Source organism: Danio rerio, chromosome 24 (assembly GCF_049306965.1).
Source record: "Danio rerio strain Tuebingen ecotype United States chromosome 24, GRCz12tu, whole genome shotgun sequence".
NCBI classification, from domain to species: Eukaryota; Metazoa; Chordata; class Actinopteri; order Cypriniformes; family Danionidae; genus Danio; species Danio rerio.
The window spans coordinates 42,827,740-42,854,004 of record NC_133199.1 but is presented as its reverse complement, the minus strand read 5'-3'; the positions used below and the strand labels follow the sequence as shown (position 1 = coordinate 42,854,004).

At 37.4% G+C, this 26,265-nt stretch overlaps 1 protein-coding gene across 2 annotated transcripts; it reads right to left on the bottom strand.

Moving 5' to 3' along the window:
* Positions 1 to 498: 498 nt before the first annotated feature.
* On the bottom strand, positions 499 to 26,265 carry tbc1d24 (TBC1 domain family, member 24). 2 transcript variants are annotated; one of them, XM_003201361.6, is made up of 7 exons: positions 26,172 to 26,265; positions 17,592 to 18,634; positions 15,144 to 15,302; positions 13,040 to 13,103; positions 10,988 to 11,083; positions 7,590 to 7,836; positions 499 to 4,945 (listed from the first exon to the last, which is right to left on the bottom strand). In XM_003201361.6, exons 1-7 carry the CDS (start codon positions 26,226 to 26,228, stop codon positions 4,791 to 4,793), a joined length of 1,821 nt encoding a protein of 606 aa, XP_003201409.4. In that variant the 5' UTR covers positions 26,229 to 26,265; the 3' UTR covers positions 499 to 4,790. The 2 variants fall into 2 exon arrangements, with proteins under 2 accessions (XP_003201409.4, XP_068073362.1); XM_068217261.2 differs by lacking the exon at positions 26,172 to 26,265 and adding an exon at positions 23,035 to 23,197.

Here is a 26,265-nt window from a genome sequence, read left to right as displayed (position 1 = left end):
AGTGGTACCAGGTACCAGTCTGGCCATTCTCCTCTGTCCTCTGGCATCAACAAGGCATTTGCGCCCACAGAACTGCCGCTCACTGGATATTTCCACTTTTTATTCATTCCCTGTAAACCCTAGAGATGGTTGTGCATGAAAATCTCAGTAGATCAGCAGTTTCTGAAATACTCAGACCAGCCCGTCTGGCACAAACAACCATGCCACACTTAAAGTCATTAAAATCCCCTTTCTTCCTCATTCTGATCCTCGGTTTGAACTGCAGCAGATCGTCTTGACCATGTCTACATGCCTAAATGCAATGAGTTGCAGCCATGTGATTGGCTGATTACACATTTGCGGTAACAAGCAGTTGGACAGGTGTACCTAATAAAGTGGCCGGTGAGTGTATATACTGCACACGCATTCATTCATGCATATTATTTACCATAGAATTTAACAAATTCAGTGCAACAGACAATAACAAAGCTTATCGATACAGCAGAAACAAGCAAAACATATTGTAATGACAGCTTGCAGTTTTTTATTCTTCACTTGAAGAGCAAATGGAAAGGAGAAACAAGATCACTACATGTTTGACACTATAATTTAGGGTAATTACCCACATGTTTTTGCATGTTTCAGACTTCATACACACATACACACACAGAATGAGTTGCATAATACACAAACACACAACTTGATATGGAAAAAACATCACAATGCGCACATACATCAAACAAACACTCATTAACAACCAGTTGTTCATCAAAGCTCTACTTCAAAAGACAGGAAACATTCGTACTGCAATGCATAGAAACTGACCCCTAAATCATATTATTACTGATATTACTTCATAGATGACTTCCTAACATTACGCAAATTAAAACGAGTGCAAAGGAACGAAGGATAAATCATAAAACGTAATACTTCCCACTTAAAATAGTGCTGATTATGTCTTCATATACCGAGCTTAGAGCACTGAACGATTAACAGAAACACTGGATCATTGCAATTCAACCTGTGCATATTTAATATGTATGTTTAGATGATTAAAACATATTTCTGTATGGTTCTTCGGGATTTGGACGGAATGATATGATCAATTACATTCAATGGGGTGAATTCAAAGGGACGGTTCATGCAAAAATGAAAACGTGCAATCAAAGACGTACTGTGGGTGATCTTTCTTTTCCTTCAGTGCACATTAAACTGATAGTTCATACAAAGATTATGCATTTACAGTTTATTTAGTCTCTCCATCAGGCTATTGAGGATGTAGGTGACTCTCTTTCTTCAGCAAAACATTAAAGAGGATTTTTATCTGTGATTCGTCTAATGCAAGTCAATGGTGACCCGTTTTGAGATTAAAAATTGAAGCATGCAAACAAATCCAAATAAATCCCTGTGATAAACTGAGATAAACGCATTAAATTAAAGCAAATTACATTTAATTTCTTGCACCGATTGATCTTTCTTGCTTTATGTATCATCAGGAGCCACAGGGATAGATTTGGACTGCAGGTGTTATTTTTTTAAGCTTAACAACAGGTCACCATTGACTCACACTGTACAACTCAGAAAAAAAGTGCATTATATGATTACATTTTTTGCACAGAATCATCATTTTTGATTCATGTACAATCAGAAGCCACAGGGCTTGATTTGGACTTATTGCCTTCGTTATATTAAATCTTAATAACAGGTCACCATTGACTTGCATTATATGAATCACAAAAATTGCATTATATGATTTAATTTTTTGGCACCAACTAATACATTTTGCTTCACAAGATCTGGGTGCATCATCAGTATACACAGAGTTTGATTTGGACTTAATTGCATGTGTTAATTTTTATCTTAATAACAGGTCACCATTGACTTGCATTATACTAATCACAAAAAATTGCATTATATGATTTAATTTCTTGCACCGATTGATCAATTTTGCTTCATAAGATCTCTGTGTATGTTCAGGAGACACAAGATTTAATATAGACTTAATTGTATGTGTTAATTTTAAATCTTAATAGCAGATCACCTTTGACTTGCATTATATGAATCACAAAAAATGCATTATATGATTCAATTTCTTGCACAGATTGATCAATTTTACTTTATAAGATCTCGGTGTATCATTAGGAGCCACAGGATTTCATTTGGACTTAATTGCGTGTGTTAATTTTTATCTTGATAACAGGTCACCATTGACTTGTATTATATTAATCACAAAAATTGCATTATACGATTCAATTTCTTGCACAGATTGATCAATTTTACTTTATAAGATCTCGGTGTATCATTAGGAGCCACAGGATTTCATTTGGACTTAATTGCATGTGTTAATTTTTATCTTAATAACAGGTCACCATTGACTTGCATTATATTAATCACAAAAAATGCATTATATGATTTAATTTCTTGCACCGATTGATTAATTTTGCTTCGTAAGATCTCTGTGTATGATCAGGAGACACAAGATTTAATTTAAACTTAATTGTATGTGTTAATTTTAAATCTTAATAGCAGATCACCATTGACTTGCATTATATGAATCACAAAAAATGCATTATATGATTGAATTTCTTGCACAGATTGATTAATTTTGCTTCATGTATCATCAGAAGCCATAGGGTTTGATTTGGACTTAATTGTATGTGTTAATTTTGAATCTTAATAAAAGGTTACCATTGACTTGCATTATATGAGTCACAAAAACAACAGATTCAGCTGGAAATCTTCACTAATGTTCGACTGAAGACCATGAAAAAAAGGTCACCTACATCCTATATAGCTTGAGAGCGAGTAAATTAACTGTATTTTTATTTTTGGGGGAAGTATCTCTTTAAAAAGGATTTTTATATGAATGATATAATCAAAGATGATAAATTAGGATCTTCTAAAGTGAAAAGATAATGATTGCTTTGCTTTGAAAGACCTCAGTGTGGAGCTAATATTAATTCAGTTTTGCCTGTTTGTGTTTTTTTACTCTGACACTGTTTACACCACACACAAAAAAACGAGTTTTTATTTGTCTTTATTTTAGTCTAAATATCTAAAAAAATCTAAATCAATAAGCATTTTCTAGACAGGTTAAAAAGTAGTTGTGTTTTCAGAAATAATAGGTCAAAATTAAGTGGGATTTTCATTAAAACAAGCCAAATAATATGTCAGTAAGGCAAAATAGTCCTGTTTTTCTTTAAACTAAGTTTATTTCACTTGTTTAAGGGTGAAAACCCTACTTTATTTTTATGTATTATTTCTAAAAACAAAGTTTAAAGTTAATAATTAAGTCAAAAATTAAGTCCGATGCACTCTTAAATTGTGAAAACAATTATTTAAAAAGCCTTTATTAACATGGCTACTCCATAAAACTACACACTTGGTGCTGATTTCAGATTTGATTTCAGACTTGGAGTAGTTTTAATGGAATAGCCATGTTAATAAAGGCTTATAAAATAATTCCTTGAGTGCATTTGGACTTATAATTCTGCTGCATATCTTTAAGTCTCGCTTACCCAAAGAGCACCGACACATTAATTACCCCTGAAGCATTTTAATACTTTTCACTTGTCTGGAAAACGCTCCTTGATGTAAGTCTTTTTAGATATTTAGACTAGAAACAAGATAAAAACTTTAAGAAAATAATTGTTTGCAGTGTACTTCGTTATATTAATCACCAAAGACTACAGATTTAACCTTCGTACATGTTCTTCTGAAGAAAAAAAAACTTACTTTCACATTGGATGATCAGATTAAATGATTAAATTAACAGAAAATGTGTAATTATTTTTCAGTAAACCCTCCCTTTAAGCCTCATCAAATCAAACATGCACATTCAAACCCGTTTTGTGTCAGGTCTAAGGTCATGAATATGCACAATATGCAAATGAGATGCGCAAGTTCTTCACAAAACAGTAAACTTATAGCTACAAAAGACATGGAATGTAATCCACAAGCTTGTTTCACTTTTAATTTAACCTGTGTGTTTTGTTTGTGTACTTAAAGCAGCTTGACACACCTGATCCTTAATTTTCAGTATATGAAAGTCATGGAGGATAATGAGTTAATCATGAGATAATTATTCATTTCTGATTTGAAGAACACTGGAATGCCATTTACACACATTGAATGCCCCAGAAATGTGTGTTTAGCTTAGTTTATGACATGAGGTCTATGTTTTTATGATCCTCTTACGACAAGTCTAGAGGATAAATCAAATGTTTTTCCAATTGGCACAAAGCTGCATGCAGGAATGAAGGAAATTTGGGAGAATAAAACAAAACTTTGATCACTTTTGATATAAATATATGACATCCATATGGAAACATATATATTAAAGGGACAGTGCACCCAAAAATGAACCTTCTGTCCTTATTTACTCAGCATACACCAAACATATTAGAGCTTCTTTCTTCTTTAAAAGGCAAAAGAAGATATTTAGAAAAATGCTGGCATCCTTTGACCCCCATTTCTTTTCCGACTATGGAAGTTCCAGCATTCTTCAAAATATCTTCTTTTGTGTTCAACAGAATAAACAAACTCCAACGTTAGGCAGAGTAAACAATGAGGTGATTTTCATTTTTCTGTGTGAACTATCCCTCTGGATAACACCAACACTGGTTCTTCATCTGATATGAACAAAACACAACTAAACCTTGATATAATTTGTACTGATAAATATACACGATAAACAGTAATCTTGACTGGAGCTCGGATGGGATCTTTTAGTGCATGGTATCTCCGTTAACACCAACATGAATGGACGTTTATAAATCACAACACAGCAGATCTTACAGCCTCAGCCTTTCTTATGAACCCATGGCGTCTTTGAAGCCCCAGACCTCCAGCAGGGCCACCTGGAAACTCTCTGCACACAGCGGCGGGTTGTCAAACGTCAGACAGCGCTCGGTTCGGCCGTGGTTCAGCTCAGAGTCGATGTACAGAGCGTTTCCGTCACCTCCGCCTTCAAAAACAACAAAATACATCAAATGTGGTACTGTACATGCATGCAGTAGGACTTTTAACTGTATATTTGCCATCTCAGGTGCTTAAAGTACGCATGACATCAAAACTAAACAGTGATTTTGTTAGCTTACATTGCTAGTTTTGTGATGAATAATTAATCTGTGCATGTCATTAAGAAAAAATAAATAGTTTGCCCTTGTATTCTTTAATTGAAATATGAAAATGAACTGTTTATTTCCAGTTAGATTCTCAGATAAGGGGCCCTATCATACACCCGGCGCAGTGTGGCGCAAGACGAGGCGCAGTAGTCTTTTGGTAGTTTCAGCTTGGCGCAAGAGTCGTTTTGAGGCGTTGCGCTACGCTGTTTAAATAGCATTAGCGCTTATATGTGCGCCCATAGGCGTTCTGGTCTAAAAAGGGAGGCGTTCTGAGGCGGACCGCTGGCGCGTCGCTATTTTGAGAATCTATGATAGATTTTTCATTAGACCAAAACTAACCCGGTCTAAACTCCAGCTCGCTTACACATTGCTTAATACACACATGAGAGTAATAGGCAAATATCTTTACATATGAAAAAATGTAAATATTAAGGATATATATAGTATATAATAAGAATAGATATAGAATATAAATATAAAGGATTAAAATATTACAAAACATATTATTTTCTGGCCTACATAAATATGAAAAATCACTGCTTTTATGTCTTCTTCATCTCGGGAGGCTTTTACAGTTCATTCATAACAATTTGCTTTTGTATAATGTTATTATTATTAGCAGTATTATTTAATATATCCATATTTATATTTGTTTTATTAAAAACAAGCTTAGATTTGTCCACCTGCAGGTTTTAGACCATATGGGGCACAGCATGTGTTTTAGGATATAACTCAGGTTTTTGAACACATTTTGTTATTATTGTTCATTTATTCGTTTGCTGGAAATTAGAACTGAATTTAGAAATAGTTTTGAAACGAATATTTGCGCTTAACAAACAAAATTATTTATTTATAGACTAATTGATGTCTGTGCGTAAAGGTTTCCCTATCCATGAGCGAAAGTGAAAGTAGATCCATTATCTCTCATTCTCACGCAGTAGATGCTCTGTTTAACAGTTTTCTGTTAACTGTTTGCTTGTGAAATGCTCATTTTTTCCACTTAGACTTACTCTGCGTCCTGTAAATAGCGAATGTGCTCTTGGCGCGACGCAGCTGGCTCTTAAAGGGAATGGGAGATGAGATTCTAATTGGTTTATTCTCAAAACACACCTATAACTCATTAAGAAAATAAACTCAACCCTTTTAGAACATGCGCCACGGCGCAAGGCAGATTTCCCATCCTTAAATTAGCAAAAACGCGTTCTGACACGCCCTGAAAGCATTTGCGCCCTGCGTTTTGCGCTCTGCGCATGGACCGTCAAAATAGAGCCCAAGGTCTGTCTGATGTACTGGGTGTGGCTAACATACTTAACCACGCCCCTCCAGCTGTCAGTTTTGACAACAAACAGAAATGGTGAGGAGGAGGAGTCTGTTAGGTTGTAATCACTCTCCCCAAACCCTTTTCCAGATCTTTCTGAATGAAATGCCTACTTTACTACATTCAATCAGCTCGCAGTAGAAACAATAAGCCACGCCCACTTCTCATTTACATGGTTTCATAAAGTCAAATTTAAGACTTTTAAAAACCCTTTTAAAACCATTACGAATTAAATGTTAGACATAAACAGGGTTGAGATTTTTTTTATTAATGGCCCGGTATTATCGTGACTAATCTTTCAATTGTTTTTAGTTTTTTTTCCCTGATATTAGGGAATTTAATTTGGGCAAATTGCTGTAAAAATGTCTAACAACTGTTGTGAACTGTATCTCTTTGCAATATAAAACTTGGATATAAAAAAATAAGGTTTAGTTGAGATGTATTGTTAGTCATTGGATTGATGTCAGGGACGTGGGTTTCCTCCGGGTGCTCTGGTTTCCCACACAAGTCCAAACACATGCGCTATAGGTGAATTGGGTAAGCTAAATTGGCCGTAGTGTATGTGTGTGAATGAGAGTGTATGAGTGTTTCCCAGTACTGGGTTGCAACTGGAAGGGCATCCGCTGCGTAAAACATATGCTGGATAAGTTGGCAGTTCCTTCCACTGTGGCAACCCCTGATATATCTGGGACTAAGCCAAAGGAAAATGAATAAATGAATAAGATCTACCCCTACTCCAACCCTAACTCAAACCTTCACAGTTTTATATTATTATAAATAATAATAATAATAATAATAATAAGAAGAAGAAGAAGAAGAAAAAGAAGAAAAAGAAGAAAACGAAATTTAAAGAAAAGAAGAAAAAAAAACAAAAGTAAAAACAAGAAGAATAAGAAAAAAAATAAATATAAAAAATTAAGAAAAACTAATAAGAAAAAAAAGAAGAAAAAATAAAGGAAATAAGAAAAAAACAAGAAAAAGAAGAAAAAATAAATAAATAAGAAAAACTAAGAAAAATAAATAAGAAAAACAAAAAGAAAAAATTAAAGGAAATAAATAAAAATAAACACAAGAAGAAGAAAAAAAAAAGAAAAAAAAGAAATAAATAAGAAAAGATTAAGAAAAATAAAAATAAACACAAGAAGAAGAAGAAATACCAGACCCACCGATAATGATGGAGTCGACGTTTCCAGCCATGAACATGGACGTGTTTCTGGAGTTGAGGTTGAAGTGTCGAGCGGACAGGAACGGTGAGAGGTGAGACGAGTCAGTGGTGGGTTTCTCCAGAGTTTCTCCAGAGTGCGGCGTCCCGTTGTCCTCCACGCTGCTCTGATCCTCTGCGGACTGAGCTGATTTGGCCAGCTCTGGGTGTTTGATAATGACCCACTCGTAACGCTCCATCTCTGGCTTCATCTGAAACACAAACACAAACACACACACACACACACACACAAACACAAATCCACAAATTATTTCAGCAGATTATTGGTAAACCTTTTGCCTCATCTCCAGTTTTTTAGCTACTGATCTGTAAAACGGGTCTACACCTTAGTCGTGGACTAGAATCTGTGTTACACCTTTGTACTTATCCAGTATATCTGATGATTTCTGGCAGATCTGGAATCCTCTATAGGAGATTTTGGAGAATGTATACTGGAAGCACCTTCACAAAACCCTTCACGAAAGACTTGAATTACTGTCTGAAGGATGACTGTGTAATAGATTGCTGCATTAATGTATATAACGGCATGAGACACTGTTTTATCATTGCAAATCTTTAAATAACACACACACACACACACACACACCGATTTAAAGGATGAGTTCCGCTCGAGAATGAACATTTCCTGACTATTTACTGGGTCAGTTGGCATTTCTGTGTGGAGTTTGCATGTTCTCCCAGTGTTGCCGTGGGTTTCCTCTGAGTGCTTCCCATTGTCCAAACACATGCGCTATAGGGAAATTGGGTAAGCTAAATTGTCTATAGTGTATGTGTGTGAATGAGCGTGTGTGGGTGTTTTCCAGTAATGGGTTACAGCTGGAAGGGCATCCGCTGCGTAAAACATATGCTAGATAAGTTGAAGAAGAAAAAAGAAAATGAATGAATGTCCTGATGAAAGGTGGCGCAGTGGTTAGCACTGTCGCATCACAGCAATAAGGTCACTGGTTTGAGTCCCGGCTGGGTCAGTTGGCATTTTGTGTGGAGTTTGAATGTTCTCCCCGTGTTAGCGTGGGTTTCCTCTAGGTGTTTCTCCCTCAGTCCAAACACATGCGTTATGAATAAACTAAATTGGCTATAGTGTGTGAATGTGAGTGTGTATGGGAGTTTCCCAGTACTGTTTGCGGCTGGAAGGGCATCCGCTGTGTAAAACATATGCTGGATAAGTTGGCAGTTCATTCCGCTGTGGTGACCCCTGATAAATAAGAGACTTATAAGCCGAATAATTCATTTAGTAAATGAATGAACATTCTGATGCACAATGTTGATTTCAGGGGCACTTTAAAACAGTAAATAATTATTTATTATTAAAACTTGTAGACTGCTTTTGAAGAATATTCAGATTGTACTAGCAGTGGGTGTTTATCAGCACCAAATTCTTGAAAACTTTGTGATTTACTTTTAAACATGAACAATTTGACTTATTAATCTGTTCTACAACAATGAAAATTCTGTAACTATTCATACGTTTTTTGTTTGTTAATTCTGTACAGTAAGGCACCATTTAACATCTGTTAATTTAAAACAAGTCAATGTAATGACAACCACAAAACCATTTATTAATCATCTTAGGGCAGCGGTGGGCAAACTTTTTAGACCCGAGGGCCACATCAAGTTTTCCAAAACACGTTAAGGGCCATGTCAAATCCTTCAAAAAATAACTTTTATTTATAGTGGCAGTGTGCACGAAACATGTAATATCAGACATAAACGTGTCACATTAACACACATTTTTTAAATAGTTGTTATTGAGTCATATTTACAAGTGAAATTAATTTGCTATTTATATTTAATTATCAATCATCATTAAAAAAAAACTTAATATAATAATAATAATAATAATAATAATATATTAATTTTTACAGTGGAGATTAGAAAAGATATTGTCTAATAGAAGAAATCTCATATTAACACATCAAAAATAATTTGAATATTTGCGTAAAAAATGTAGACTTAGGTTGTAGTCTTTAAAAACAGCAACACTTTCTAGGCATATTAGGCAGCCCGCTTTCTGTCCGATATTGGTGAAGAAGTATTTTGTTGTCCATTATTCCTTAAACACGCAAAATTCAGAGTCAATTTTTCTTTTTTTGCCTGTCTGACTCTTAGTCATTAACAGTCGAGTGCATTTTAATATGCTAGAGTATGTTCTATTTCTACTGGTTGCACTAACTGTACAGCGTGAAATACTGCCATCATATGGCGTTCACTTGTATTGCATTATAAATTTACTAATTTTAAATCTAAACCGTTACTCAGAAGCAGCATTTTAAAAACTCCCTCGCCAGCCGGATGAAAGTGTTTAGCGGGCCGCATATGGCCCGTGGGCTGTAGTTTGCCCACCTCTGTCTTAGGGGATGGTAATGTTTTAGTTAAATTATTTTTTTATAAACAATAACAATGCAAAACGTTTATTCTAAACCGAAGAAAAAAAAATTGACATCTTGTATGACTAAGTAATGACCAGATCTTAGTATTTACCTGGAAGTGAACTGATCCTTTCATTACCGCCTGACTTGTGAAAACACTAATCTGCAGAGTGGTTCAGCGGTTACTCAGAGTAAAAGTGAAATCTGAACCTGTTGTGGTTAAAGCTTGGAGAGCCTAGAAACACAAACAATGTGCATTTATGCTGTTCATGGTTGTTGTTTTTGGTCTGCTAAATAAAAACACAGTGGCTCAGTGTGTAGCACGATCGCCTCACAGCAAGAAGGTCACTGGTTCAAGCCTCGGCTGGTTCAGTTGGCATTTCTATGTGGAGTTTGCATGTTCTCCCCATGTCCGAATGCTCCGGTTTCCCCCACAAGTTCAAAGACATGTGGACAATTGGGTAGGCTAAATTGTCCCGTAGTATATGTGTGTGTGTGAATGAGTGTATGGGTGTTTCCCAGTGATGGGTTGCAGCTGGAGGGGCATCCGCTGCCTAAAACATACGCTGGATAAGTCGGCGGTGCATTTCACTGTGGCAACCCCAGATGAATAAGGGAATAAGCCAAAGGAAAACGAATGAATAAAGGAATTTGTGTCCTTGTTATTTCTACACAGAAATTCTAGAACAAATTCATATTTGAAGAAATGTAACCAAGAACTCCATTAAGTCTCAAGTTCACCAAAGAGCTTTAAAATATTCCTCTGAGAGCTTTACAGAATGAAATGATGATGATGGATGAGAGTTACTTGAAGCTTATGCACTGCATTTAAGTCTAACAGCATAAAAACAGCGTCACCTAGTGGATCATTTATATAATAATCTCAGTATACTGCAAACCACAGATGTCAAGTAGATATTATACAATCCATATTATTAAATATTAACAATTAAAATAAATGTGCAATGTGACATACCCTGAAAACAAAACACTCTCCAGTGCCAAAGAAGCTCAGCTTGTTCCCGCCCCTTTTTCTCTCTTCCCAATCAGTGGACAGGAAGGCTCCGCAGACCTGTAACAAGATTGAACGAGACACATGTCAATCACAGACTAACTGAACAACCTCCCAGCTTTCTAGTTCACCTACTTACAATCCAAAACAACATGCAAAAATAGCCACAGACATATTACTCAAACTTCAACCTCTATAAAAACACATGGGAAATTCCCTAAGGATGAAATGACCTCTTCACTTGCTTCCACATAGGTAAAGCACATTTTAAAGACGTTTTAAAGAAAATAAATATCATCATTACATCGTGTTTCATCGTTACTCTTAACCTTCAATCGTTTATTTTATTCTTAGGACATGTATACACTCACGGGCCACTTTATTAGGTACACCTGTACAACTGCTTGTTAATGCACATTTGTAATCAGTCAATCACATGGCAGCAACGTGGTCATGGTCAAGACGATCTGCTGAAGTTCAAAGCGAGCATCAGAATGGGGAGGAAAGGGGATTTAAGTGACTTTGAATGTGCCATGGTTGTTGGTGCCAGACGAGCTGGTCTGAGTATTTCAGAAACTGCTGATCTACTGGGATTTTCACGCACAACCATCTCTAGGGTTTACAGAGAATGGTCTGAAAAAGAGGAAATATCTAGTGAGCAGCAGTTCTGTGGGCGCAAATGCCTTGTTGATGCCAGAGGACAGAGGAGAATGGCCAGACTGGTTCCAGCTGATAGAAAGGCAACAGTAACTCAAATAAGCACTCGTTACAACCGAGGTCTCCAGAAGAGCATCTCTGAACACACAACATGTCCAACCTTGAGGCGGATGGGCTACAGCAGCAGAAGACCACACCGGGTGCCGCTCCTGTCAGCTAAGAACAGGAAACTGAGGCTACAATTCACACAGGCTCACCAAAACTGGACAGCAGAAGATTGAAGAAACGTTGCCTGCTCTGATGAGTCTCCATTTCTGCTGCCACATTCAGATGGTCGGGTCAGAATTTGGCATCAACACCATGAAAGCATGGATCCATCCTGCCTTGTATCAGCGGTTCAGGCTTGTAGTGGTGGTGTAATGGTGTGGGGGAGATTTTCTTGGCACACTTTGGGTCCATTAGTCCCAATTGAGCATCGTGTCAACGCCACAGCCTACCCTAATATTGTTGCTGACCATGTCCATCCCTTTATGACCACAGTGTACACATCTTCTGATGGCTACTTCCAGCAGGATAACGCACCAAGTTATAGAGAGTGAATCATCTCAGACTGGTTTCTTGAAAACGACAACGAGTTCACTGTACTCAAATGGCTTCTACAGTCACCAGAGCTCAATCCAATAGAGCACCTTTGGGATGTGGTGGAACGGAAGATTGGCATCATGGATGTGCAGCCGACAAATCTGCAGCAACTGTGTGATGCTATCATGTCAATATGGAGCAAAATCTCTGAGGAATATTTTCAGTATCTTGTTGAATCGATGGCATGAAGAATTAAGGCAGTTCTGAATGCAAAAGTGGGTCTAACCTAGTATTAGTAATGTGTACCTAATAAAGTGGCCGGTGAGAGTGCATTCTACACTACCAGTGTCAATCACAACATTTTCCTGTTTTAAATTTGTAATTTCTATAGCTTCCGAGAATCCAAAAACAGCCACATATTGATAAATAAAGTTATGACAGATGTTTTAACATTAAGTTATGATTGAATCGCCTTTTGTTACAGTTATGAAGTAGTTTGATAACAAGCAGGAAATGTTCATGGGCCAATGGCATGACCACATGGAAATGGTCTATAAATCAGTGGCTTAAAAATTGTGGTAAAAAAAAACAACAATATCACTTATTGCAGTCATTTCCGTAACAAAATACTGAATATAATCGCACAACAAATATTATTCTTCCATAATCCTAGTCTACAATAAATTTAATTTCCCAAAACTGCAGCATGAAACTGAGTTTGTGTTAATAAATGTGAATGTGAAAATATGTCTGAAAAAGTCTTAAAAAATGAGTTACCTCTCTGTCTGTAGTTCTGATGAGCAACAGCGTCGGCTCATATCCCTCACAATGTGCATAAAACCTGAATGAGACATCAGAACACATGTTACTAGCTCACATTGCTAGTTTTGAGGTGAACAATTCATCTGTGCATGTCATTAAGAAAAAAAATTGCTTGCCCTTGTAATCTTCAAATTCATTCATTTTCTTGTCGGCTTAGTCCCTTTATTAATCCGGGGTCGCCACAACGGTAATAACCGCCAACTTATCCAGCAAGTTTTTACGCAGTGGATGCCCTTCCAGCCGCAACCCATCTCTGGGAAACATCCACACACACACTCATACACTACGGACAATTTAGTCTACCCAATTCACCTGTACCGCATGTGTTTGGACTGTGGGGGAAACCGGAGCACCCGGAGGAAACCCACGCGAACGCAGGGAGAACATGCAAACTCACACAGAAACACCAACTGAGCCGAGGTTCGAACCAGTGACCTTCTTGCTGTGAGGCGACAGCACTACCTACTGCGCCACTGCCTCGCCCCGTAATCTTCAAATTGAAACCTGAAAATGCAGTTCCTGATTGCTTTCGGTTAAATCCTCAGATTACTTCTGTTTTAGGTGTTGGGCGTGGCTAACATATCTAACCACGCCCCTCCAGCTGTCAGTTTGGTCAACAAACAGAAATGGTGAGCAGGAGGAGTCTGTTAGGTTGTAATGACTCTACTTAAACCTTTTTTCCTACTTTACAATATCCAATCAGCTCGCAGTAGAAAAAACAAGCCACGCCCACTGTTTTCTCATTTAAAGGAAACGCCCACTGTTTTCTTTATTTTTCTCTAGAAACGGCGAGGCAGTGGCGCAGTAGGTAGTGCTGTTGCCTCACAGCAAGAAGGTCGCTGGTTTGAACCTCGGCTCTGTTGGCGTTTCGGTGTGAAGTTTGCATGTTCTCCCTGCCTTCGCGTGGGTTTCCTCCGGGTGCTCCTGTTTCCCCCACAGTCCAAAGACATGCGGTACAGGTGAATTGGGTAGGCTAAATTGTCCGTAGTGTATGAGTGTCTGTGTGTGAATGTGTGTGTGGATGTTTTCCAGAGATGGGTTGCGGCTGGAAGGGCATCCGCTGCGTAAAAACTTGCTGGATAAGTTGGCGGTTCATTCCGCTGTGGCGACCCCGGATTAATAAAGGGACTAAGCCGACAAGAAAATGAATGAATGAAGGGCTGAAAATGGTTGCAGCTTCCAGTTCAAGCAGACGTCAAGGGTGCTTTCACACTAGCACTTTTGGTCCGCACCCGGGTTTGTTTGACATCAGAGTTCAGTACGTTCAGCTAGTGTGGAAAATATTTAGGAAACATTTGAAAAAAGGAGGGCAAATAATTTTGACTTTAACTGCTCGTGTGTGTATTTGTGCGTCATGAGTTTCAGTGACTTTTTGTGTGCATGTCGCTTGTGTGTCTTGTGTGGTGTGTGCGAGTTGTGTGTGTAATATGCGGGTGCCTGTATGTCTGTGGTTGGCCCTAAACTCTGCAATGGTCTCCCCTATCATGTGAGATCTGCTCCTTCTGTGGTCATTTTTAAATCTAGACTTTAACACTTTTGTTATTCTTTAGCTTTTACATGTGTGTCGATATAGTTTTAGTTTCATAGCTTAGATTCAATTTGTACAGACCTTTGGATTGTATTTAACAATTATATAGTTTTTAAACGTGCTTTATAAATGATAATGTGTGTGTACTTGTGTGGGTTATTTGTTGTGTGTTTGTGTGTTATGAGTTTGTGTGACTTTTTGTGTGGTGTGCGAGTTGTGTGTTCGATATGCGAGTATGTCTATGTGTGTGCCTATGTGTTTTTGTGACACATCAGGACACAAATCTGTGTAAAGACATAGGTATGACACAGGTATTACAAGAAGGTGGTAAGATATGAGGACACTGCTGACATCCACGTTTCTAAAAGCTTATAAATCCCACAGAATGAGTTTTTCTCAGAAAGTAGTTTTCTGTGAGGGTTGGGTTTAGAGGTGGGGTAGGGCGATAGAAAATACAGTTTGTACAGTATAAAAACAATGGAAAAATATGTAATGTCCCCACAATTCACAAAAACAAATGTGTGTGTGTACCGGTTGAGGCTGCAGCCGTGTGTAGATGTGGTGAAAAGCAGCTGTGGCTGACACAAAGCGAATCGCTCCGGGATCCACGACCAGATATCTCGGATCTCTTTAGCGCTGACGATCTCCGAGCTGAAATTATCTGCGTTCACGGCTAGCTGGACATTCTGCCTGGAGAGATCAAATGAGAGGATGAGCAACTAGGTTGATTTGACATTCACTGTGCATGAGTAAACCTACAACACAACAATAAACAAATGGCCAGAAATGGTTTATTCTGAAAAAGTAAAGTGTGTGAAGATGATGATGATGATGATGATGAAGACACCCACCTTTTGATAGAGCTAAAGGACAGTGCAGAAAGAGGAAAGCAGGAGAAATGGGGGGAAAAAGACAATGAAAAAAACAACAGTGATGCAAATGTGAGTAAAATTAAATTTAGGGAAGTAGGAAACATTAGGAAGATGAAAACGACAAGCAAATAAGAGGAACATTGGAAAAATATAGGCGAACACAAAATAGTCACACGCTAAACAGTAGTAAAGAGCTAAAATTGAGACTTCACAGTCAATATAATGAAGCTACGTTTTAAATATTGAAATGATCTTGAGAATTCAAAAGGGAACATACTTTGGGTAACCCTTTAATTTAAGATGACATCGTTCCACATGTTTCTTGCACTTACTATAGTAATTACAATGAATTATGCATAATTACATGTAACTAGGGCCGCACAATATATTGTTTCCAGCATTGATATTCACAATAGTCACATCGCAGGATTTGCAATGTTGAATCGTAATTATGATGTATCATTTGCATGTGTTTTTGAGGCCTGTGACTGCATGAGGATTTTAAAGCCATTCAGTTATAAGCAATTGCACCCTTTGGAAGACTATGCAGTATTATTTCACACTTGATTATTCAATTACTGTACCGGAATACTATTAGACTTCTCAGAAAAACAATAAAACAGTTTATTTCATTTGTTTCATTTATTTTATTGCATTCATTCATGCTTGTAGATTGAGATTTGAACAAAAGCAAGTGATGCATCAAAGTTTGATAATAAAAATTCTTGAAGTTATAAAACTTTATAATCACTATAATAATTTATAAAAACAATGAAAATAATTAGTTTAAAAAATACTGAACGATATTAATGATATGACGTAGTTCAGTAAACATCCTACTTCTCTGTTAATCCGTCTGACTTTACGGTCAGCTCCTTTTGACCGCCCCCTGTCGTTTTAAAGCATATCACAATGGCGAACACGTCAAGTATAAAAACCGTTTCATGGAGTGCACATGCAGGCAGCAGAAGAGCGCGATAAGGCGACAGGCGAAAGTATAAATCCAGAGTGTCTGTGCTCCACGGCTCACGACTTCAAACGCCACCACACATTCATTGCATGTCCGCATTGCCTTCTAAGAGGCAGGTCATTTATTAAATAAAGAAAAGATTCACGCAGCGTCTCCTACTGCAGTAAATTCCGTTTTTACTGTTGATATTTGGCGCCAGTTAATCAGTAAAGGCCGATTTCGTTCGCTTTGGCTCGTTGGATGGAAACGCTGCTTTATTCACACATCTTTTATCCGATATTCCAGTTTTGCACATCAATTTAATTGGCAATTTTTGATGGAAACATAGCTAAACATTAGCTAGTCTTATTAAATAAAGCAGACCTTTAATTATTATACTTGATTAATATTAAGGTTAAAATTAATGTTTAATGTTAAATATAATGGTTTAAACCAGTGGTTCTCAATCTGTGGTACGTGTACCACTAGTGGTACCCAGGCTTCCTTCTAGTGGTACACGGAGGAATGAAATATGACATGTACATGCTACATATATTTCTAAATTTATCAAAAATGATGTATATAGTATGCCATATATGACATATAGCCTATATTTATAGGTAATTTGCCACATTTTTTTAACTGTGCAGAGTTGTAGCTGCTTTACTGGGCCTACTACACTACTGTAGTTCAATACTGCTCATTTTGGTGGTACTTGGAGAGACAATTTTTTTCTGAGGTGGTACTTGATGAAAAAAATTTGAGAACCACTTGTTTAAACAATACATTTATATCTGTTATAACTAGATTTAAAAGTCCTTTATAAAACAAAGTTATTATTGACATTTTACTGATTGGATTAGAATGCATCATTTGCATGTGTTTTTGAGGCCTGTGACTGCATTAAAGCCATTCAGACATAAGCAACTGCAAGTGCGATAGTCCAGTTTTGCGCAAATTTAATTCGCATTATTTGATGGAAACATAGCTAATGCAATTAAGCATTGATGTTTAATGTTACACATAATGGTTTAAGCAATACATTTCCATTTCCTTTATAAAACAATGTTATTATTAACATTTCACTGATTCGATTTTCCATGTAACGTTCTTTTTTTTCATACTGGCTACAAATATTAACGCTAACCCGTCCCTTACCTCTTCTGCTTGACAGTGATGCCTTTCTGCTGCAGTGATTTCTCATTGGCCAGCTGCAGCAGCGTGATCTCCTTCCGGCTGAAGAGACGAATAGAAAACGCCTTTTCCAGCAGTTTATCCGGCGTCACGCTCTTCCCAATGCTCTGCACAAACGTCTGAATGTCCCTCCTGACCGCCGCCGAGTCCTGCTTGCTCGGAGCCGAGTTGGAGGCCACAAACTGCTTGCGGTAAAACTTCAAAATGGCCAAAGCGACGCGATAAAGCACCTTATAGCCCTCCACCAAAAACACATCCAGCACGCGCGCCGCAAAGCTGAACGGCAGATCTCCGAAAACCCACCGCTGCCAGTCGGAGTACACCTCCAGTACATCCGTCGCCGTGGCAACCATCAGCTTATGCGCAGCCGGGCAGTATTTATGCACGAGGTCGCCGAAGGTCATGCATGCGGATTCATACGCGAGGAACGTTTGATCTAGTAAGCGCCGGCCTGGTTCGTTGCATGCTAACATTCGGCTGACGCTCTCGAAGCATTGAGCTTCATCCGGGCTCCAGTGCATCATCAATGCGGTCACAGCAGGCAATGAGGGACAGTGTGAGATATCCGGAAACTGCCCTGCCACGCAGGAAATCACAGCATGCACTGAGCCTATAGACTCTGCTTTTAGACAGTACTGCGGCACTGCAGTCCCATCAACAAACTCCGGTAATGGATACGCAGATGGATTACGTTTGCTGGTGGAATTACCCACGATATCACGGTAAACCTCAGCGTCAGGGGTGACTGTGCGACAGGGCAGGGCTTTAAGCAGGTGTTGGTAAACGGCAGAGCGCTGGCTGTGGTTTTTCGCCCATTGGCCTGAGCGCGCATGCTGCTTCAGCTCCTTCAAGTCTTTATATTCAGTCTTACCAGGAGCTGCGTCTCGAGACACATCGCCCATCTGAGACCAGTCCACGAATACGCCGCAATCCCCAGCCATGACCTCTGACCTCACACGCTGAACGGAAGAGAGAATGAGGGGAACTAGCCGGCCATTCTGTTCTAGCTGTTGAGAGAAGAAATAGGAGAGGTGATCTTATTAATAACACCAAATCTGAATATTACAGTCATGAGATAACTCTAAATGTTAGGAATATTAAATGAAAGCACAGAGAGGTGATCATGTGTATAAAAATAATAAAAATAAATGAAATTTATGACACTGATATGGCATACAGTGCTGAGCAATGAGTTAGGGCTGCTCGATTTTGGGTAAAATCATAATCACGATTATTTTGGTCATAATTGTAATCACGATTATTTAAAACGATTACTGTTAAAGTCAAAATTATTAGCGCTCCTGAGAATTTAAAAAAAATATATATATATATATTTCCCAAATAATGTTTAACAGAGCAAGGAATTTTAACAGTATTTCCTCTAATATTTTTTCTTCTGGAGAAAGTCTCTTTTATTTTTATTTTGGCTAGAATAAAAGCAGGTTGAAATATTTTGAAACCCATTTTAAAGTCTATAATATTAGCCCCCTTAAGATATATATTTTTGATTGTCTGCAGAAGAAACTACTGTTATACAATGACCTGCCTAATTACACTAATTAAGCCTTTAAATCAGACTTTGAATCTGAATGCTTGTATTTTGACAAATATCTAGTCAAATATTATGTACTTTCATCATGGCAAAGATAAAATAAATCAATTATTAGAAATGAGTTATTAAAAATATTATGTTCAGAAAACATCTTTCCATTAAACAGAAATTGGGGGGAAAGGGTTGCTAATATTCAGGAGGGCTAATAATTCTCTCATATCTACAGTTATTTTCCACCCTGCAAAGGAAAGAGAAATAAATAAAATAAAATAAAAATATGAAACAAACTGTGCTTTAAGCATCTTTACTGTAAGAAAAACATTTTAGCAACAAAAGTCCTTCAGTCAAGAGCAGAGAGGCATGTTCTCCATTTGTTGTTTGATTAATAATCATAAAAACAGGCGGCAGAAGGATTATAGCGCGGTGTCTCTTTAATAGTTTCTCTTTCGCGTCTCTTTTGATTCTCAACACGTTTGTTTATTACACAAATGAGGGTTAATACGAATAATCACTAAACACCGCGTTTTGACTCCTATTTGACCATTAAAGCGCTCACGTTAAGATGACTTTAGATGTGTGCGCACTCCTTGTCTCAGTGTGCGAGTGAGACCGAATGCAAACTGCATGCTTCTGTTCTGTGTGTGCGCTGCACACAGAATCATGCGCTCTTTCACGCTTTTAAGAGCAACACTTGTACAACTGGAAAGGGGGCGGTAAATGATGCAATAATCGTTTATCTCGATTAATGGTTTTTCATAATCGTTAGAAGGCAAAATCGAAATCGGATTTTCGATTAATTGCACAGCCCTACAATGAGTACACCCTTCACAGATCTCTCTTAACTCATACATTTCCTTCGGCTTAGTCCCATTATTCATTTGGAGTCGCCACAGTGGAATGAATCGCCAACATATCCAGATTTACACAGCGTATGCCCTTCCACCTACAACCCAGTACTGGAAAACATCCATACTAGAGCTGCACAATTAATCGTTAAAAGATCGCGATCTCGATTCGACCCCCTAGACGATCTTAATCCGGCATTTTTTTGATTCTGCCAATCATATTTTCAAGTTCACTAGAGAAGAAAAGGCGGCAGCACGAGTCTTTTCATTGTTTCACATAATTTGTTCAGTGACATTGACACCTCCAAATGATGTTGAATGAGTCACATACTGTATTTATAAGGTATAATTCACCTAAAAATGTCATTTTTGTCTTCATATAATGATGTTTTCGCGGCCGGGAAATCACACGTGACGTGAGCTGCTGACCGTGAGCTGTTATCACAGAGAGGGCGCGCATTCTACTTAATGATGGACACGTGCGCGTCTACTTTAGTGAACAGAACCTGCATATGCTGCGAGTATCAGGTAATACAGTTGTAAATAGTATTCTGTTTGTGGCACAGAGTGATCGTTAGGGAGCAGCGCGTGAAGTATGAACAAGCGCTTAGCAGTCAAAATGAAACCGAAAGTGTGCACGTCATTTAAATGAGTTATGATTACGTTATGATTACGTCAAGCATTTTATATGTTTTTTTTTCTTTCATAGCGAACCCACAGTTGTGCATGAAAATAAATGTTTACAATCTCAGTATAACTACTCTAGCCTATATATTGTTGAATATAATCTGATAATGGCAAATGTCTGATTTTACCAGTGAATAAATGTCTAATATGACAGATTGCAAGCCTATATCTCAAACACAATAATTCAACATCAGAATTATTATAAGTAGAATAGAATTATTTATAAAAACCAGTACACATAATATTATTATCCATGTTGTGCCATATGTTTGTTTTTACCATACCTTTATTTTACATCTACAGAATCGTGAGAGAATCGTGATCTTTATTTTAAGCAAAAAAAAATCTCATTCTCATTTTAGCCAGAATCGAGCAGCTCTAATCCATACACACTCACATTCACACTCATACACTACAGCCAATTTAGTTAATCAATTCACCAAGAGCGTATGTGTTTGGACTGTGGGGGAAACCGGAGCAGCCAGAGGAAACCCACGCCAAGACGGGGAGAACATGCAAACTCCACACAGAAATGCCAATTGACTAGAACCAGCTATAAGGACACAGCGCTAACCACAGAGCCACCGTCCAACCCTCAGATTTCTCTTTAAAATTCATGTTTTTAGCAGGATGCTTTACAAAAACTAAAGGGAAACTAGCCGGCCATTCTGGTCTAGCTGAGAAAAAAAGGAGACGTGATAATATTAATGACACTAAGGGCTCTATTTTTACGGTCCATGTGCAAAGTGCAAAGCACAGGGTGTGTCAGAATCAACTATTGCTAATATAAGGATGGAAAAAAAAATCTGCTTTGCACCGTGGCGCGTGGTCTAAAAGAGGTGAGTTTATTCTCTTAATGAGTTATAGGTGTGTTTTGAGAATAAACCAATCAGAGTCTCATCTCCCATTCCCTTTAAGAGCCAGTTCCATCGCGCCATAAGCGTGTTTGCTATTTACATGACTTTGTAAGTGGAAAAACTGAACATTTCACTAGCAAGAAAACAGTTAAACAGAGTGTCTGCAGCGCGAGAATGAGAGATAAATGATTGACTTTCGCTTTTGCTCTCGTGGATAGTAGAGATGTAACGGTATCAGAATTTCACGGTACGGTAATACCTCGGTATGAATGTCACGGTACGGTATTTATTGAATCATTAACAGGAAAAAGCAAAACTTATGAAAATACTCCAAAAAAGTGCCAAAAGTGTCAATGACATACAAATTAGTCATCTATCTGTAAGCTTTGAAACAGGAACTTCAATTTTAATAATAAAAAAATATTAAACCATGTAAAAAAAATAAAGTTTCAATTTAGTAGTGTTGAAAACTCATCACATTCAACATTTAATCACTCACTCACTTAGATAGAGATGGGTTTAAAGGAAAATTATCATATAAATATAATCTGGTAAAAGCTGGTATCTCTGGGCATTTACAATGTCCCCTGCAACAGAAAAAAAACCCTCTCATTTGGGACTGAGGTTTCTGGGACAAGAGAGATATGACTTGGCCCAGGTTGACAGCAGTGGGTAACGTTCTGCATTGTCTTTCCCCCACTTGAGAGGACAAACCATGAGAAAGATAGAGATCTCATGTCTGCATCAATCTGAACAGTGTGCTGACAACACTGCTATTCAGTACGCGCGCGACAACACAGCTGATAAGAACTCGCGCGACAACACAGCTGATAAGAACTCGCGCGACAACACAGCTGATAAGAACTCGCGCGACAACACCACTATTCAGTACGCGCGCGGCGACAACAGAGTTTTCCAGCTCTTTTTCATCCCCGCTTCTAGCAGCACACTCCATTTCCGCATTACTGGATCTGTAGCGACAACAGACCGCAAGGGATGATGGTCAAGCATGGGCTGATGGGAATTGTAGTTTTCGCTACCTCCCGTTCGCTTCATTCGCCTGAGCAAATTTTCTCAGAAGACCTATAGTTTTACCGAGTCATGCGACTTCGGTAATATCGAAAAAAATTAATATTGCGGTATGACGGTATTTACAATACCGTTACATCCCTAGTGGATAGGGAAACCTTGTACACACAGACATCAATTAGCCTATACATAATTAATTTCGTTTGTTAAGCGCAAAGATTTGTTTCAAAACTATTTCTAAATTCAGTTCTAATATCCAAATACACATGCTGTGCCCCATATGGTCTGAAACCTGACAGGTGGACAAATCTAAGCCAGATGAAATAATGTCTGGTCAACTAAAATCCCAACTCTACATTGCTGATCCTTACGATGTGACTATTGTGAACTCACACATTGCGATATCGATGCTGAAATGCTATATCCCGCAGCCCTACCTTGAATTGACTTTAAAGCCTCCTTTGAGTCCGTCTGTGTATTTCTGCCTTTCTGACTCACTTCATCACAATTTCCCAATTACACTTATTAGATTTAAGCTGACAGACAGGATAAAAACACACGAATCTTCACTATCCTGGCTCCGGCTGCATCTTTTTCTCTGGATTAACCAACACTGACTCTTGCACTTTAAGGTTTTTCGTGAGGTCAGAAAGAGCTCGTCAAACATGAACAGCATGATATCATCAGGACAGAGCGAAAACACTCGATTGGATTTGCTGATTTAGGGTAATGGCATCAGTGCTCAAGGGTCAAGGGTTAAAGTTCAAGCAGCAATGATCCTATTACATCAAGGCAGGCGGACGTGCGATCTGGTGGGCTGCTGTATTTGAGAGGGTCTCTTGTGATGTCAATTGTCAAATCACAAATATGAGCTAGTATTATTATGCCAAAATGAAAATTGACCAAGCTTTAAAAGATTTAAGCCATCATTGAGTCTATTTATTGTGTAAATATATTTTCATTCAGGTTTTATAGTGCTGTCATGAACTTTAATGACAATGCTAAATAGACAATAGACTATATTAAACATAATATAAACAGATTTCTTCTATATTTTGTGATTTGTTATGTTTTTTGTTTAGAACTAAGAGTCTGAAATAAAAGAAATTATTAATATTAATAAAGCTTATATTATTTATTTACAATACAGTTTGCATGGTAATATTTTCAGTCTTTTAGTAGATACATTATATGAGAGACTTGTGAGGATGTAATTTGCACTGCAAACCTTAAATTAAAAAGAAAAAGTCAGTATATTTATTTAATGTTTTACATTTTTAGTCAATCACATCCAAAATAAGTTTGTTTTGACATATTGTGTGTGTGTGAGCTGTGTGTATTTATTATGTATATGTAAATACACACATGCATGCATATATGTTTAGATAAAAACTGTATATATATATATATATATATATATATATATATATATATAAGCAATTCCAGCGTTATGGATGTGACATTTGCTGTAAAAACTCAAAACGTTATTTCACACAGAAAGTATATGTTGACATTATATCGAAACTTCTGTTTATATTTTCCAAAACAGCTCACCACAGAGTTCTGGGAGTAGAAAAATATCAATATGTAAACATGTTTTATATTTTAAATTAGGAAAATAAACATGCGTTATGGATGTGACAAAAAAAGTTTGCGAATTTACAGTGGATAACAGATTATTTAGAAATTCTGACAGTTAAACTGCACAATCCAAAAGACACAATGCTCATCAAACAGGTATGAGTTGGCTCACTATCGAATTAAAATGATTGATTTCATTTTATTTGACATTTTTGCATTTATGAAGAAAAAGTGTCGTTATGGATGTGACACATTTCCGTTATGGATGTGACAGCTGTGAAATTGCCACTTGTGTGATTTTGGCAAATTAAATATAATAGTTTGAAATACAGACAGATACATTTACGAGTTCTTTTAAAGTACTGTAAAAAACTTGCTAACACAAAAAATGTAGAAACGATTTCTCTATTTTGGTGAAAACTAAATTATTTTTTATGGCAAGGTTGACATTTGCATGGAATTGCCCATATATATATATATATATATATATATATATATATATATATAAACTGCACGGACGGACTTAAAATACTGATGATAATAACAAAAATAAAGTAACAAGAGCTTAAAGTGCAAAAAAACTGGGAAACTGAGACTGAGATATGAGATTATGCTTTGCATCATTTATTTAAAAGTACTATGTCAAATAAAGTGTTTTCTTCTAAACAATAACAAGTGCTTAAAGTGCTTAAATAACAAGTCCTATAAAATGCTTAAGAACTGAACTGCTAAAGTGAAGATTAGAAGCGAAATTTACACCATTATCACTTATTTTTTTATTTTTAAGTCCTGCAAACTCTTTTTGAAAGGCATTTAGATCAGAAGATGGAGCTGGTCCAGTGGAGGAGGCCAAGGGTCTGCTGTTTGTTCAATCATGTTTTTTTCCTCTGTCAAATAAAAATATCATGCTTCCTCAAATTCATTGCTCAACAGGACATATGCATTCAATTAATGCTCCAATGTTATCATTATTTCACAAAGCCTCAACATTTTTAATAAAAATAATTTGAAAAATGGTGGAAACGTGAAGCTATTGACATCCATAGTCTGAAAAAATGTTCAATATAGGTCAATAGTTACCGGTTTGCAACATTTTTCAAAATATCTTCTTTTGTGTTCAACATAAAAAAACTCAAGTGAAGTTTGCATCATGTAAAGAGTGAGTAAATGCTGATTTTTTAAAGCCGAATAACAAAAATAACATAATTAATGTACCATAGTAATACTATTACATACGTTTACATTTAAGATATTGAATTAAATATCTGTTCTACTTTTAAGCCATGTAAAAACTATGGTAAAAACCTTACCGAAGCATCTCATCACCTTAATATAAGCATTGAAGCAATACATGAAGTATTAACACAAATCCAGACACAAACTGTATCCAACACCATTGCACTAAATGCAAAACATAACTGTTTTACTGTAGTAATTATAGTAGATGATTTACGTCAGCAGCCTGTCAGCCAATCAGCAATCGAGAGAACCGCCTCACGCGCGCGCCGTCAAGTCCACCTGGCACGCGCTCTATCGGCTTTAATGCCTTTAAAGTGCTCAAAATGCGAGCTGTATTTCGCATGTCAACAGTCAGCGGAAAAATATCAACATTATAACAAACACACGCATTTCCTTAGCCCAGATCTGAAAATGCAGGCTAAACAAAACAGCCAGATGACGTTACAGATACTCACGCATAAATATGCAAAAACACAGCCAATGCATGCAGCTGAGTGACGTAAACGTTTAGTTAGATATATCTTTAATACACGTCGATATGCAAATGAAAACGCGACGCCTCAGATTAAGCTAATGTGAATAGCTCGTGCAGCTAATGTGCAGGCAGTGCAAAGGCACTCGATAAACTATAAACACCGGTGTCAGTGCATTTAAACGCCGTTAATGCAGCTTTTCTAGCGTAGGAATCGCAAATTGAGGCGTGAAATTGAGAAAATGCTATGACTGAGGTACTAAATTGAGCCAAACGTCTTACCTGATTTGCTTTCGACTGTCTGTCAGGCAGCGGGCATATTTGTGATTGAATGCGCATGCGCAGTGAGAGCTGCCGTAACGGCGGACTCTGGGTC

Bases quoted from the DNA above. Each gene is read 5' to 3' on its own strand.
- tbc1d24 (XM_003201361.6), bottom strand. From the start codon at position 26,228: ATGCGCATTCAATCACAAATATGCCCGCTGCCTGACAGACAGTCGAAA. The intron at 18,635-26,171 runs GTAAGACGTTTG...TTCTCTCAACAG, and splicing joins GACAGTCGAAAGCAAATCAG to CTAGAACAGAATGGCCGGCT. The intron at 13,104-15,143 runs GTACACACACAC...TGTCTCATTCAG, and splicing joins CACGGCTGCAGCCTCAACCG to GTTTTATGCACATTGTGAGG.